Genomic DNA, 16323 nt, shown 5'->3' on the forward strand with positions numbered 1-16323 from the left:
ACCCATCATCTCTCATGTTACCGAATAACTTTTTTCCCCTCGATTTTTATTTGAGTGTTTTCTTTTTCTTTTTCTTCTTTTTTGATTGAACATGACCCAGTAGGCTATAGGCTAAATAATGTGTTAATCTTTTTCAATATATAAATTGAATAATTGGACTAACTCTCATAAAAGGCAGATCACAATGAGTTTAAATCATATAATGCTTCGACGAGAAATTTATCAAATATTTATTTCCAATGTGTCTATGGGGGAGTTGAATTACTTGATCACTGACCTGCAGTTGTGACCTTTTTTCTTTCTTTTCTGTTTCGGGCTTATGCTAGTTAAAGATTTATCCTCACAGGAGTAAAACGAATTGACACAACCCTTCTGTGATCAATAAGTTCTTTCATTTGACATCTCATTGGGAAGAAAAGTAAAAGGTCATGCGAAAGGTGGTTCCATGGATATAAAATTACCACCTTTGGTGTAAATAAGAATAATCAATAAGAATGTTCCCTCTCAGTGTAATCACTAAGCTATAGTATTGATCAAATCTCTATGCAACCTAAGAAATTTGGCACTTATGTCTACAGGACATTAATCCTACACCGATCTGGAAAATTACATGGACAATAGTGAGATTTCCCCGCTGTCCTGTTGGGTTATATCATTGCTATATGTGGTTGAAGGCCCACTGAGTGAGATCTCTTCCTGATGGCTCTGCTCCACCGTGTCTTTTTCTTGGTTCTGCTCAGCCAGGTGGTGTTTCATGAGCCTTCTCAGAGCATCAAGCTCGATGGCCACTTCTTTCATCCTCGGCCTTTCTTCCCCTTTGAGACCCAAACATCTTACGGCTACCTGTGCAACTCCGTTAAGGTGCCTCGCTCCGGCTTCCTTCACCATCCTGCTATCCAGCATCTCCAGGTGCCGATTTTGTTCGACCATCATAGTAAAATGCAAGGCTAGATTTCTTCCCTCTTCGGACCGGCAAAACGATATCGGCTTCTCTCTTGTCAATAGCTCGACAAGAACTACGCCAAAGCTATAGACGTCGCTCTTCTCCGTCAACTGGCTAGTACCGAAGTACTCAGGGTCCAAGTAACCGAGTGTGCCTTGCACGAGTGTTGTTACATGAGTGTGATCATAGGGGATCAACCTGGAAGCTCCGAAATCAGATACTTTCGCCGTGTAGCTCTCGTCTAGAAGTATATTAGCCGATTTGACATCCCTATGGATGATTGGCAATTCTGTTGCAGAGTGTAGAAATGCAAGCGCTGCTGCGGTTTCAACGGCTATACGCAAGCGACTCTCCCATGTCATTGGAGCTGAGAGATCGTTATGAAGATGGTGAAAGAGTGTGCCATTGGATATAAACTCGTAAACCAACAAGGGGACTTGGGTCTCTAAGCAACAACCTAGTAGCTTGACGACGTTCTTGTGATTGATCTGAGAAAGGATGATCACCTCGTTAACGAATTGCTCGATCTGGCTCTGATCAACTAGCTTTGACTTTTTGATAGCAACAACCGTTTGATCCGACAGCAGGCCTTTGTACACAGTGCCATATCCACCTCGACCAAGAACGCGATCCTCACTGAAGTTGTAGGTCGCCTTCTTGAGTTCGTCTGAGCTAAATATCCTTGCTGGTGCTTTTTGAGAGAGGATCTGTTTTCTTAACAGAAATCCACCATTTTGCAGAAAATATTTCTGTTTTAACTTTGCATGCTTTCTTTTCTTCAGGATCCAGTAAGTCCAGGAACTTAATATGAATACGGCAAGCAACAGAGCTAGTCCTACATCTGCACAACCACGGCAAGTTCTGACGGGCAACATATGCAGGATATGCAACTCTTACATGAAGAAATTCAATCTAATAACAAACTTGGAAATAGAGGGTGTCACATCATGCGAGGTCATGAATTCATGTAAATAAGATGATAGAAGTGTATCTTAAACTTCAGAAAACCTGAACTGCTTGCAATTTCAAGAAGAGAAAAGCAGATCCAAATTCTTGAGTTTGAAACCGTTGTTCAATTTAGATGAAGAAATAGAGACAGATGTTGGTTCACTTTTCCACCTTAAGGATAGGCAAAAGGAGATCAAACTCCTGGACTACTCATATTTCGCATTAAGAGTATGCGCTTCAGTGATCCTATGAATTACTATAGTATTCGTTACTATCAAACTTTACATTAAGAGATTCAACTTTCATAATCTCTACGCTAACACTCAGTAGAACTTACCCAAAGCAATCTCCAGATTTGCAGTCCTCTTGCAGCCTGTACCTTGTTTCTTACCATCGCCACTGGTACCCAATGGACAAGTGCAGTGGAAACCACCCTTTGTATTGATGCATTTATGCGCACAAGGACTGTTTTTAGGATCACAGCACTCGTTTACATCTGGCAGAGACCACGAAAATAAATTCTAAATTGAAAAGTATGCATTTAAAGATTTCGACTGTACAAAATTAGCAAATTGTACCTTGACAGCCGTCTGGTCCTTCCAGGTAAGGGTTGCCTGTAAAGCCTTTAAAGCAGTTGCAGCGGTAGCCTATACCGTTATGCGAGTCGTAGCAATAGCTGTTCTCCTTGCAGGCGTGATCAGTAGCAATATTTGTCTGGCCTACCTCTTTACAGGTTTTGTTCCCTATGGACCACTCGAGCACCACCGGGATAGATTGGATACTGGGGTTGCCCTTAATTAAGTCTTGTTCGGGGTTGTCTACGTCGCGTTCGCGGTTGCCGTTAGTTAACTCGTCTTCGGGGTCGCCGACAATTAAGTCACTAATAGAGAACACGTAGTAGTCCTTGTCCGCAATGAACGCCTTACTGCATGGCTCCTCAGGCTCATCCCTTGTCGACCCTGTGAGATTTCTTATGCTGGTTAATTCCAAGTTGAGACTCTTGAGCCCCTTGGGCAGCGAAGCTTGGCAGCAGCCGACACCAGAGCACGTGCCGTTGATGGTGCTGTCTCTGTTGACGCAGAAGGACACGCACCCGCTGATCTTGTCCTGACTCTGGCCCTGGCCAACTATAATGGCCATGGCGTCGCATCCCACAGCGGTGAACTTGTTCCTCGTGTCTGAGAATGTGTAGGGGGTCCCAGTAAGGTTGATGTACTGATCTGAGGAATTGGCCGGACGGGAAATGTGGTAGCAGTTCCACTCGTACGGATAGCCAACGATGCGGATGAAGCCATCCACCAATGATATGTCCAGTACTTCGTATCGGTGGGTACCAAGCAACACCTTTGGATACATTCCGTTGGTGCACGAAATCTCAAAGCCTCGCAGGGGTGGCAAGCCGGAGCTATTATTCCCTTTGACGCCGAATGGATATCGAATGGACATGTTGTTGCATTGAGGACCATCCTGCTTGAGGGTGGAGGGACCCAGAAGATAAGAGGACGAAGGCCGGGGCAGATATAGGAGGTGCAGGGTGACAAGCAGGAGGGTAAGAAGCATAGTCTCGGATCAGAATGGAACGGTAGGTGCGCAGGCGCAGCAAGTGATAACAGAACAAACACCAATAAAATGGATTAAAGGTCAATACGTCATAATGCTAGCTTGAAAACATCTTGACTAAAAGAAGAAACAAATGTCTAGAGAACTTGGAAGATTCATCATGGACGAGATAGCTAGAGGATGGTTTGTCAGGGTCTGTGGGTGGCTGACGACTTGACTTGAAGTAAGCGCTCAAGTTGCTACTGCCGTGTGGAAAGGGTAAACAAAAGAGCAGGAGAACCACTACTTCACCAGAAGTACGTACGTAGCAAAGTAGATATAGCTGCTGCTACATCTCAGTATGAGCACAAACCTAGATCAAAGAAGGTAACGTAAAATCCAATGGCTCTAGATACCGCAAAGGCAAGCAGACTGTGTAGATCGGAGATTCGCAAGGTGATTTGCTCATCAGAAGAAACTGTGAAGGGAGCGGCTAACAGCCACTTCATCACTATCATCGAAACAAATAGAAATGTCAGCAGAATAACATAACCTGACTTCTTTATCTTTCAGATTGTCTGAATCACGTAACTTTCAGTTGATTAATTCCGCAATTTCAAATAGAGCTTATAAACCATAACAGGACACTTTTGAGTTCCAATGCATAATGAAAGGTATAACAAGGACAAAACTTATCTGCATAATGAATGGTATATACAAAGAGTCATCAAAATACAGGAATCATAACCAGATATTTTTTCCTCGAGGAAAAAGATCGATAACAAGAAAACTTACCAAGCTGGCCGTGTAAGCCTTTGTAGTCACATCTTATCAGTGTGGAAAATTTTGGTGTTAAACAGGACGGAGACATTTCAAACCCTTGCAACAAAAGAAGGAAGAAGGTACGACAGGCTAACCAAAATATTCATATTTCACTAAATTAATGCATTTTTCTGCCCAATATCAACCAAATCAATTGTCACTTATCTCCTCTAATTTCCTCAATTTCTTTAGAATACCGATCGAGTCTAACATGCGAACATGATTGTAGAAAGAAATTTATTTTGTATTGGTGATTGGCTCTGCTTTAGAGAGGTGTCTGACATCAATCAATAGTTAAGACTAGTAGCCTATTAGTTTATCGATACTGTAGTTTAGTGGTTTAATTTTATTGGCCAATGTCAGAGATAACAGATTTAACTCTTCTCATAAATTTTGGAATTAATATAATATTTATATGTCTAAATTTTAGATTTATTATAGTCTATTTCTTAAAGCAATTATCCCAACTATCCGATTTATATATTAGAAAAACGCTTTGGCAGTTGGGCCTTCATCATCCAGGATTATCACTGGCCCTGCAGAAGTGAAATTACTGATACTTCTTTGATATAAGTATTTTAATGCCCAACCGTGAAATAAGACTGTTATTGAAGACCGCAGGGGTTGAAATGCTTTTCCAGTACAAGTGGCTTCCCCTGCTGCTACTGTCATCGATTTGGCCTCCCACTTGCAGTGCTCCACTACTCCCCTGCACAAGCGTCCCCTTCCCCTTCGGAATCATTCTTGAAGGCAAAGGCAAAGCCCTCCCTGGTTTCGAGGTCAACTGCTCTGACGGAATTCCCTTCCTGCAACTGGGCTCGGTCCCCCACGAGATCACAAATATCTCCCTGCAAGGCTACGTCAAGATCCTCGCGGGAGCTGTATGGCGAGGATACTACACCAGAACGATGAAGCGACAAGTATACGAGGAGCTTAACTTGGATCATACTCCCTTCACCTTCTCCGACAAGTACAACAAGATAATCGTCATCGGCTGCGAAGATCGTGTCTCGATGCGACGCGGCGACAACCTCACCAGTACCGTCTGCTTCACCATCTGCCCAGACGACATGGACGATGGCTCCTGCTCCGGCAGCGGCTGCTGCCAGGCCGATCTCCCGCACGGCCTCAAGAGCTTCGAGCTAGACTTTGAGAGGAATTCGAATTCTACATCGCGGAGGGACATGGTGTGGAGTCAGGCATTCGTCGTCCAAGAAGGTGAGTATACCTTCAGTAAGGACGACCTCTTAAACTACTCCACAGGAGTTCGTCGCCCGGTAGTACTCAACTGGGCGATCGGGAACGAGACATGCGAGAAAGCAATTAGTAGCGAATCTTATGCTTGCAAGGGCGACAGCGACTGCTACGATTCACCGGAAGGCGCCGGTTTCGGTTACTTGTGCAACTGCAGTCAAGGATACGAAGGAAATCCCTACGTCCAAGGAGGATGCAAAGGTGAAATACAAGTGGCGACGATTCATCCATGCTATATATTAATTTTTAGAAAGAAAAAGGAAAAAAGAAAAAAGAAAAGAAGAAGAAGAATTACATTTGTTTAATTCACCATCTCTATCTTATTCATATAAATATTTTGCCTCGTGCGACATGGTTTGAGTTGAATAGATATCAATGAATGCGAAAATCAAGCAACCAATCCTTGCGTGGGGCACTGCATCAACGAACAAGGAAGCGTTTCTTGCTCTTGTCCGCGGGGCATGAGTGGCGACGGTAGGAAGAAGGGAAGTGGCTGCCAAAAAAGCTTTCCTCTATATCTTGTACTTGGTAAAAGAAAATTTCTTTTTTTTTCTTTTTTAAAAATAATTTTATCTTCTTTGATTCGTAGCTTGTAAATTGTTTGATCGTTGGCAGGTGTAAGTCTTGGACTTCTATTCATATTGGTGACAGGAAGTTTCTTGTCGTATTGGGGTCTAAAGAAAAGAAAGCTACTTAAAATGAAAGAAGAATTCTTTATACAAAATGGCGGTTTGTTGCTGCAACAGAGGTTTGCTTCTCAAGGCATTGACGCAACATCAAAGATCTTCACTGCAGAAGAACTTGAAAAGGCTACCAACAAGTACGATGAGAGCCAAATCCTTGGTCGAGGTGGATCTGGCATTGTCTACAAGGGGGTGTTGCCAGGCCAGAGGGTGGTTGCCATAAAAAGGTCCAAGGTTGTGGATGAGAGCCAGGTCGAGCAATTCATCAAGGAGATCACTATCCTTTCGCAAATCAATCATAGGAACGTAGTCAAGCTCCTGGGTTGCTGCTTGGAGACGCATGTTCCTTTGCTAGTTTACGAGTTCATATCCAATGGAACGCTCTTTCACCGTATTCATAGCCAGAGTAGTCCTCATTCATTACCATGGGAACATCAATTAAGGATCGCTGCGGAAACTGCAGGAGTACTTGCCTATTTGCATTCAGCAGCTTCTCTACCAATCATTCATGGAGACATCAAGACCTCCAATATACTACTGGACGATAAATATACAGCGAAAGTATCAGACTTTGGAGCCTCGAGATATGTTCCCAGTGATCAGACTCACATAACAACGGTCGTTCGAGGGACAGCAGGGTATTTAGACCCCGAATATCTCCACACAAGTGAATTAACCAAGAAAAGCGATGTCTACAGCTTTGGAGTTGTTCTCGCGGAGCTACTGACTAGAGAGAGGCCTGTCTCGTTTACCAGGTCGCAAGGTCAACGAAATCTCGCATATTATTTTGTGGTGTTGGTGGATGACGGCCGCCTCCTTCAGCAAATGGAACCTCAGATTGTTATGGAAGCTGGAGCGGAGCAAATCTATGCGGTTGCGCAACTCGCAAAGAGATGCTTAAATTTGAAGGGAGATGAACGACCAACAATGAGAGAAGTTGCTGGAGAACTAGAAAGATTGGGAAGATTCAGAGAACAGCAACAGTTGATCCAGCAAAACATCGAGGAAGTAAAACACTTACCTGGTGATGCTACATGTCAAACCATGAAAAATGTAGAGCTAAGTAGTCAGTTTAGTTTGGAGGATCACCTCTTATCATCAATGGAATTACCAAGATGATGTGATTAAGATAAGCCGGTGAAAATTGCTCGAGTGTGCTGTATGATATATGTATAACTCAACGGTGTATTTTCCACAAGATCTGCGCAAATCTTGTGGAAAGACATGGTTCTCCTTCTGTTATAAAAAACATAGTTTCTTTCTCATACTGCTGAAGTACCGTCGAGACATTTATGTTATGATTCAACATCAGTTTAAAAGTAAGCTTGAGCTAAAATTAACACTGCATGACATAGTAATTCTGTCAGCCATAGATTATTATTGTGTCAGCAGCAAGCAAGCTGAGCTAAAGGAAAAAAAAAAACATAAAGAAAAGAAAACCAAGATGGATTATAATATCGTTTATCACGATAGTGCTCTTGATGAAAATCATTTTTAGTGCTCACATCAATCTCTTTTTTTTTTATCGTTAAAAAATTCTAAGGTTAAATATGTGCTCAAAATGACAATCATCTTTAGATACAAAGATATTTAACTTTCACTAAGTTTTAACCAATATAATAAACTGTCTAATCTAAATTTTAATCTATGTGCATCGTCGAATTATTGCTCCTAAATAAACGTCGCTGAGCTGCTCCATCAAACCAACTGTATCACTAAGCTTTCAATCGAGTTGAGCTATTAAATAAATCTACAAAATTATTAATCACTAAATAATTTTATCTATAATAGTTGTTTAAAATTGAAGTGGATCACATAATCTCTTTGATTATAAGGAAAATATTTACCAAGGTTCAATTTTTGTAGTTTAGGTTGTAAAATAAGTAAATATGTCAAAGATATGCCAAAGAATTTGAGAAGTGAATTATTTTGCCAAATCAATGTATTTATATATAGCGAGTTGGTACATAAGTCTAGAAAGATAAAATTAATTACATGCATTCTCCACTAGAATAGCAACGAAGAGAGATAAGATTAGTTACAACTGTTCCCTCCTTTGCAGCAAAATTAACTATAAGTTAGTGGTTATCTCCTCCTATTTTGCAGCGGTTAATCATAAACTGGTGTTAGAGATAATATATCAACCCGGTGGTTGAGTATTATGTGGTTTGTTGCTAACACTTTACTGCTTTTGATTAATTATACATGAATTCTTTACGGAATGAAGCTTCACACCTCTCTTAGTTCAAGAAAACATGCAACCAATTATGTAAATACTTGATCATGTCGACTAGATTAAGTGTGTATGATACATATAGTAGCTATCTCAATCATCTACGAGCCATCGAACCGCACAAAGAAATTTATCAGTAGTTTTCAAAGGGCAGAGCTCATCCATGTTAGGAGAACAATTTGGGATTGAGGGAAAAAAATGCAGTAGGGTAATCTTCTTCAACCTAAGAAATTTGGCACTTCGGACATTAATCCTACATCTATCTGGAAAACTACATGGACAATAGTGAGATCTCCCCGCTGTCCTGTTGGTTTGTATCATTGCTATATGTGGTTGAAGGCCCACCGAGTGAGATCTCTTCCTGATGGCTCTGCTCAACCGTGTCTTTTTCTTGGTTCTGCTCAGCCAGGTGGTGTTTCATGAGCCTTCTCAGAGCATCAAGCTCGATGGCCACTTCTTTCATCCTCGGCCTTTCTTCCCCTTTGAGACGCAAACATCTTACGGCTACCTGCGCAACTACGTTAAGGTGCCTCGCTCCGGCTTCCTTCACCATCCTGCTATCCAGCATCTCCGGGTGCCGATTTTCTTCGACCATCATAGTAAAATGCAAGGCTAGATTTCTTCCCTCTTCGGACCGGCAAAACGATATCGGCTTCTCTCTCGTCAATAGCTCGACAAGAACTACGCCGAAGCTATAGACGTCGCTCTTCTCCGTCAACTGGCTAGTACCGAAGTACTCAGGGTCCAAATAACCGAGTGTGCCTTGCACGAGTGTTGTTACATGAGTGTGATCATAGGGGATCAACCTGGAAGCTCCGAAATCAGATACTTTCGCCGTGTAGCTCTCGTCTAGAAGTATATTAGCCGATTTGACATCCCTATGGATGATTGGCAATTCTGTTGCAGAGTGTAGAAATGCAAGAGCTGCTGCGGTTTCAACAGCTATACGCAAGCGACTCTCCCATGTCATTGAAGCTGAGAGATCGTTATGAAGATGGTGAAAGAGTGTGCCATTGGAGATGAACTCGTAAACCAACAAGGGGACTTGGGTCTCTAAGCAACAACCTAGTAGCTTGACGACGTTCTTGTGATTGATCTGAGAAAGGATGATCACCTCGTTAACGAATTGCTCGATCTGGCTCTGATCAACTAGCTTTGACTTTTTGATAGCAACAACCGTTTGATCCGACAGCAGGCCTTTGTACACAGTGCCATATCCACCTCGACCAAGAACGCGATCCTCACTGAAGTTGTAGGTCGCCTTCTTGAGTTCGTCTGAGCTAAATATCCTTGCTGGTGCTTTTTGAGAGAGGATCTGCTTTCGTAACAGAAATCCACCATTTTGCAGAAAATATTTCTGTTTTAACTTTGCATGCTTTCTTTTCTTCAGGATCCAGTATGTCCAGAAACTTAGTATGAGAACAAGAAGCAACAGAGCTAGTCCTGCACCTGCACAACCACTCCAAGTTCTGATGCTCGACATAACAACTAAGCAAGAATTGTAGATAAATTTGCAAATTTTACATGAAGATGTTCAATCTGGTGACCAAAATAGAGGGTGCCACTTGGTGTGAGGTCATGAATTTGTACAAACAAAATTTTGAATTTCAAGTTTGAAACAGTTGAGATAAAAGAAATAGGAAACTTGGTTCAGTTTTCGATAGAGAAAAGGAGATCAAACTCTTAAAACATCTCATATTCTTTTACATCAAGGGAATTCAACTTTTATAATCTCTACGCTAACTCATACTACAACTTACCTAAAGCCGTCTCCAGAGTTGCAGTCCTTTTACAGCCGGTACCATGTGTCGTACCATCGCCGCTGGTACCCAATGGACAAGTGCAATTGAAACCACCCCCTGTATTGATGCATCTATGCACACAAGGACTGTTTTTCGGATCACTGCACTCGTCGATATCTAGCAGAGGCCACGAAAATAAATTCTAAATTGAAAAGTATGCAATTTAAAGATTTCGAATGGGCAAAATTAGCAATTTGTACCTTGACAACCGTCTAGCCCTTCCAGGTAAGGGTTGCCTTTGAAACCTTTAGAGCAGTTGCAGCGGTAGCCCATACCGTTAAACGAGTCGTAGCAATAGCTGTTATTCTTGCAGGCGTTTGTCCGGCCTACCTCTTGACAGGTTTTGTTCCCTATGGACCACTCGAGCACCACCGGCATGTATTGGTCACGGGGGTTGCCCATTAAGTCCTCAGCAGAGAAGACGTAGTAGTCCTCCTCCACAATGAATGCCTTACTGCATGGCTCTCCAGACTCGTCCTTTCTCGATCCTGTGAGATTTCTTACGCTGGTGAGCTCCAAGTTGAGCCTCTTGAGCCCCTTGGGCATCGACGCTTGGCAGCAACCGACACCAGAGCACGTGCCATCGATGATGCTTTCTTTGGTGGCGCAGAAGGACACGCACCCCCCAATATACTTGTGCTCGTCCTGGGCCGCCCCACGTATCATGGCCATGGCGTCGCATCCCACGGCTGTGAACTTGTTCCTCGTGTCCGAGAACGTATAGGGAGTCCCATCGAGGTTGAGGTAGCGATCGGGGGAAAAGCTCGGGCCGGAGGAATTATCGTAGCAGTGCAACGCGAAGGCCCGGCCAGCGATGCGGATGTAGCCATCCTGCACCGATATATCCAGTACTTCGTACCAGACATTGCTAAGCAATACAACTGGACTGCTTCCTGTGCATGAAATGCTGAAACCTGACATGGGGGGTTGCAGGCCGAGGCTGAAGTTCCCTACGATGCCGAATGGGTATGGGATGGAGATGTTGTAGCAATGAGGAACATCCGGCTTGAGGATTGAAGGATCCAGAAAATTAGAGGATGAAGGCCAGGGCAGATATAGGAGCTGCAGGCAGATGAGCAGAGGCAGGAGAGGAAGAAGCATTGTAATAATCGAAATAATATATATATATATATATATATATATATATATATATATATATATTTGGTAATAACAATCACTACTCTCTCCCCGTGAACCCCTTTTAATACCTGACTTCTATTAGGAAAGAAAATTAGATTTTGAGAGAGAAAGGTAGATTTTATTTGGAATTCTCTTATCGAACTCATAAAATAGAAAACTCTAAATATGAGTGAGAGATAGTACGGCGGCGAAAAACTTCAGCAACGATGGCATAGGGCGACGAAGTTGAAGAAATAAGAACCGGAGAAAGAAAGGAAGAAGAGAGAAACAAAAGAAAAAGGAAGAAGGAAGAACGAAGAAGGAAGAAGGAAGAAGGACGAAGAAAGAAATATAAAAAAAAAATATCCACGGTTATAGTACACTTGGGTTTGTTTTGTTTTTTAATCAATATACACTTGGTTAAGGTAAAGTAAAGTAGAGAAAAAAAAGGTGGAGAGAAAAGAAGTCTCCAATTTATATTTATATTGGGATCCCTGCCGATATAAAAAATATTAAAAATTAGAATAGCATCTAGGTATTATTTAATTTATTTATAATAAATTAATAATGTAGATGTTATAATGCCCAATTTGGGAAATAAATTTAAATGGAGATTTTTGACATGTTACGCCAGGACGAAATGACTATGAATAAGATTAGCTATCTATAAAATCTAAAGTATCATCCCTATAGGGACCTGTACCTGTAGTGCGATGTGACTATGGCCCAAATGCGTAACTTAATGCAAGATTAATAGTTTATGTATTATGGTTTAAATAGCATAATATATATGAGCTTATGATATACGTTATATATATTAACTATTAATTTTTCTTAAAAATTAGATATATTTGTAGATATAGTGGAATTGCTCGATGAACGTCGAGCAATAGATCAGAATAAATCGAAGTGAAAATTCATTAGCTGTGCAGCAGCAAGATAAAGAGCAACAATGGAATGAATGGTCATCTTGTAATTGAGAACTCATTGGTCTAGTCTAATCATTTATGTGGGCCCCACCATGATGATGAATAACCGATACATGGAAGCTTCAGCATGCGCGTACATGAAAAATAGGTTGTTGGACGAAGACAATTAATATTTTTTATACTTTCGAGCTCCACAATTGGGTTCACACGTCCCATAAGTTATTATTATACACACAGCTGTCTTGATTAAAAAGTGAGGAAGAAACAGTACATATAATTGGAAGACTCAGGAGAAGTCTTCACAAATAAGTTCACATAGACATGAGAGAGAGAGAGAGAGAGAGAGAGAGAGAGAGTATAGTTTGTCGATATCAAATCCAAGCCAGACGGAATAGTAGGTATAAATTAAATTAAGCCATCCAAAAAATTATTGTTATATTTTATTTGTAATTATATAATTAGTAATTTATATTTTTAATATAATGTGTCTAGATTTTATATATAAGTATATGCACAAGTTATAATAAATTATTAAACGTTTGATAAATAATATTAAAATAAAAAATTAATTTTTAAATTAAAATATTTAAAAACGACTTCAGAATCGTTTTTGAAGTACTTAAATGGTTGTAGTTGTAGTAGAGTGAAAAATTATTTAAAGACGGAGGAAATTTTGATAGTTCACAGTGCATTAACACTTACAAATGACCACTTTTGATAGTTTAAACGTGTTCAGCCTGCATTCGAACGAAACCACAAAACTTACAAATTATGGGATTTTATGAAACTTGATTTGTTTTAAATTTGATATTATCTTTATAAGGTATATAAGGGTTGAGATACTTAACTATACATGAGGTCATTTATCTTATTTCTTAAAACATGTAAAAGAGTTTAATTTAACTCTAGAAAGGGTCCGTGATCATTATTTTGATATCATCTTTGGAGCTCATTAGAGATTAATTTTCTAATTTAAATAAAATTTGTCGAATTGCATTCAATTCAACGTATTTATATCAAACCTAGAAGAATTACATTTCGAGGGTCGCTTAGACGGAATAATCAACCTCAAGGGTCACTGATGTTTGAAAAGATATCACGAGAAGCAATGTGTTGTGTGATTTAAGGAACAAAGTTAGTACAGATTGAGTCGTAGGAATCAGCAAGTAATCAGCAAGTTTTTATTAATCACTAGAAATTTAGTGTTTGATTCTGATATGAATTTGAGTTTGGATCCATAGCTTTTTACCCAATTTGATACATTTTTTTTCACATAAAAACTTATCACATTTTCTAATTACTTTCATAGCATACCTAAAAATTCACAATTTTTATTTTTTCAAATACTATTAAGCTCCCTTCATGATACTCTTAATACACAAACATATGCATCACTCTCGCCCATATTGGAAATTATAAGTTTATCTGATCTTAAATCCGACTCCCTCATCGTATGATTGTAGGTGGAAGTGCGAACTGCCTCAGAGATTGCATTCCTCTCCAATGAATTTCTGTACAAAAGCAGATTAAATGAGAATTCCTAAATACTTCATCCTTAAAAAACAATGGGGCTTCAATTGAATTTAACACACATACGACATCTTATGTTTGCCAGAAAAATCAAACATCATCCTTGAAAGAAAAGAACAGAGAAATTGCATGACAACCATAGAAGTTCCTTGTAGATTTACACTATTTTTGGAGCTTCATCCTTGTGTGGTAATAAGCTACGAAGGTATATACGTAAATGATGAAATAAATTTAGCTATAGCTTTACATTTAGCACTCGTGCCAACTTGAGCTGACTGATAATATTTAAAAAAATAAAAAAATAAAAAATAAATAATTTGTCTGCTCCTAGGTGTTTCCCTCTCTTTTCCCATGGAAAGAGACAAGAATTCCAATCTAATTTGTAGGCCACGTTCATTTCATCGACTCCAGTAATTGCAATCTAGAAGCTTAGAGAAGACCGGAGACGTGGAAAATTTCTTCCAAAGTGAAAGGCGTGCAATCATCTATAAAACTAGCATGATCAGTTTACCGATAAAGATTCAGTCAGAATTCTACTTTATTCATTGTTCGTTCACAGAGCAGGAGGTGGTTGGTCCATCCATTCCAAGACGAAGACCGACTTGAAGGTGGACTGATCGTACATCGTGTCGTTCAAAGCAGCACCGTGGGTCCAAGAGGCGGCCGGTCGAGTCAAACATAGAATTCATCCTCCAATGCCTTTTAAGTTTTACTTAAACTCTAGTTAATATATTAAGTTAATTAATTTAGACTTTAAAAAGCATAGTCTTTGATCAGAATGGAACGGTAGGTAGGTTTGCAGCAAGATCTCTTTTTTTTAATATATATATAAAATAATTATTTATTTATTATGAAAGACAAAACACAAAACACCAATAATGAAATGGTCATTTTGAGATCTGCATTTGAAGAAATACAGAAGCAAGCGTCTGTCTAATCTTCACTTACGTGGGTCCCCCGTGATGACGAATTACAAAGTAGGAAGCTTCACTTGAGGTAGTGAAGTGTATTATTAGTCATGCAAGTTTTAGCGACAACTATGTATTCCCACATTAAAAGTAAAACTAGGATGTTGGCCTGGCCATAACATCAAAAAGTTATTTTACTCACTGCTTGGCTGGAACACATCTTGAATAGTAGGAGAAGTAAGAAACAATTGCTTGGAAGTTTCCTCGTGGACAAGATAGAGGATAGTGTAGAATGAAAACGTATATAGCAATAAGGACAACATTAATCATCTTTTGAACTAGATAGATAGAAGATCGGACTGGGTAAGCAAAGTATGCAAATTTCGGCTAAATAAAGCATATTTCTGCCCAATATCTACCAAATCAATTGACAAGGATACAGATACACTTTGGAGGATGTCCACTAGTACATCGGATAAGATAACTCATCTAGCATATAACACTAACCCCACTCTACTCCACACTCACCGGTAAGACCTCTAAGGGAGTATCCTGCTCCTCTCGTTCACCTGGGTTTTTGGAAAAGAGAAAATAAGAGAGTCATGAGCTAAAGACTCAGTGAATAGACCTTACCCCGAATCAGTGATGCCAAACAAAAAGTAAATCAAGTACTGAATAATATGAATCAGAAAGAGTATCATGTCATGAATGAGTAAATGAATGTGTCATCAATAATATATAAATAAAATATAGATAACATGTCATAACTGATAAGAATACATAATCCTCGACAATGAATAAACATGTCACCATGTCATATGATCCTCATAACTCTCTCTCAAATATGATATATGATGCATGCCGACCATGACAATGCTATGATATCAAATACAATCATATGTGATATATATTGACCACTCAATAATCAGGTATGTCTGATAATAATAAAATCATATGCATTTCTCAACATCACGATCATCACCGACATCTCGGTATAATATCATCACACTAGACCGCTGTGCACAGTCAATATCCGGTACCCGGTCTCACATCATGTCCAAAGGCTCAGAGCATACTTCGTCACCCACAAGAGTATCTCTAATATAACCATACCCCGCCACCCGCTAGGGTATCAACATCCATCCAGACCGGGCACCCACATAGTTGATAGAAATCTCGTGAGGATAACTCGCCACATATGCCCTGGCAAACGGTATGTGTCCGAATGTCTGCTACGCACACAGACTAACGACCTCAGACGTAAGGCCAATAGGATCGCGACTATGTCGAGCGATCAATCATCTCTAGGCATGCCCTGACCATCGCGCCCACTCAGGTATCCTCACACTTTCTATCAACTATCCTATCAATCATATTTCATGCTTTCCTTCTAAATGACAGAGCAAATGCATATATCCAATACGATAACAAGTCAATGCATAACAGAAATTTATGTGGAATAGGAATCAAGAAAAAATGATGCAATGTAGTCTCCAACTATATCGTCAACACATGCATACTCATGCTAATATATTACATGTATACTCATGCTACAGATCAACTCGGTAAACAATCATAACAGTAGAATCATCTCTAATCATCTATATATATAT

General features: G+C 40.0%; 2 protein-coding genes across 2 annotated transcripts; one reads left to right on the forward strand and one right to left on the reverse strand.

The window, feature by feature from the left end:
• Positions 1-504: 504 nt before the first annotated feature.
• On the reverse strand, positions 505-11350 carry LOC140784060 (uncharacterized). Its single transcript, XM_073131240.1, has 9 exons — positions 10425-11350; positions 10183-10341; positions 8698-9871; positions 6331-6535; positions 4968-5394; positions 3847-3941; positions 2470-3454; positions 2229-2387; positions 505-1784 (listed from the first exon to the last, which is right to left on the reverse strand). The coding sequence occupies exons 1-9, from the start codon at positions 11323-11325 to the stop codon at positions 607-609; spliced, it is 5283 nt and encodes a 1760-aa protein (XP_072987341.1). The 5' UTR covers positions 11326-11350; the 3' UTR covers positions 505-606.
• On the forward strand, positions 4754-7454 carry LOC140784071 (wall-associated receptor kinase 17-like). The gene is made up of 3 exons (XM_073131253.1): positions 4754-5707; positions 5876-6034; positions 6122-7454. The coding sequence occupies exons 1-3, from the start codon at positions 4834-4836 to the stop codon at positions 7306-7308; spliced, it is 2220 nt and encodes a 739-aa protein (XP_072987354.1). The 5' UTR covers positions 4754-4833; the 3' UTR covers positions 7309-7454.
• Positions 11351-16323: the final 4973 nt, after the last annotated feature.

This window comes from Typha latifolia, chromosome 3 (assembly GCF_019914945.1).
Source record: "Typha latifolia isolate L0001 chromosome 3, TyphaL0001v2, whole genome shotgun sequence".
Classification (NCBI taxonomy): domain Eukaryota; kingdom Viridiplantae; phylum Streptophyta; class Magnoliopsida; order Poales; family Typhaceae; genus Typha; species Typha latifolia.

What these genes read in the sequence shown, in the direction of transcription:
- LOC140784071 (XM_073131253.1), top strand. Translation starts at nt 4,834, where the DNA reads ATGCCCAACCGTGAAATAAGACTGTTATTGAAGACCGCAGGGGTTGAA. An exon ending in CGTCCAAGGAGGATGCAAAG is followed by an intron (nt 5,708 to 5,875) that starts GTGAAATACAAG and finishes TGAGTTGAATAG; the next exon opens with ATATCAATGAATGCGAAAAT. An exon ending in TCCTCTATATCTTGTACTTG is followed by an intron (nt 6,035 to 6,121) that starts GTAAAAGAAAAT and finishes GATCGTTGGCAG; the next exon opens with GTGTAAGTCTTGGACTTCTA.
- LOC140784060 (XM_073131240.1), bottom strand. Translation starts at nt 11,325, where the DNA reads ATGCTTCTTCCTCTCCTGCCTCTGCTCATCTGCCTGCAGCTCCTATAT. An exon ending in AGGGCTAGACGGTTGTCAAG is followed by an intron (nt 10,342 to 10,424) that starts GTACAAATTGCT and finishes GGCCTCTGCTAG; the next exon opens with ATATCGACGAGTGCAGTGAT. An exon ending in CCAAGGATTTGGCTCTCATC is followed by an intron (nt 5,395 to 6,330) that starts GTACTTGTTGGT and finishes CTCAAAGTCTAG; the next exon opens with CTCGAAGCTCTTGAGGCCGT.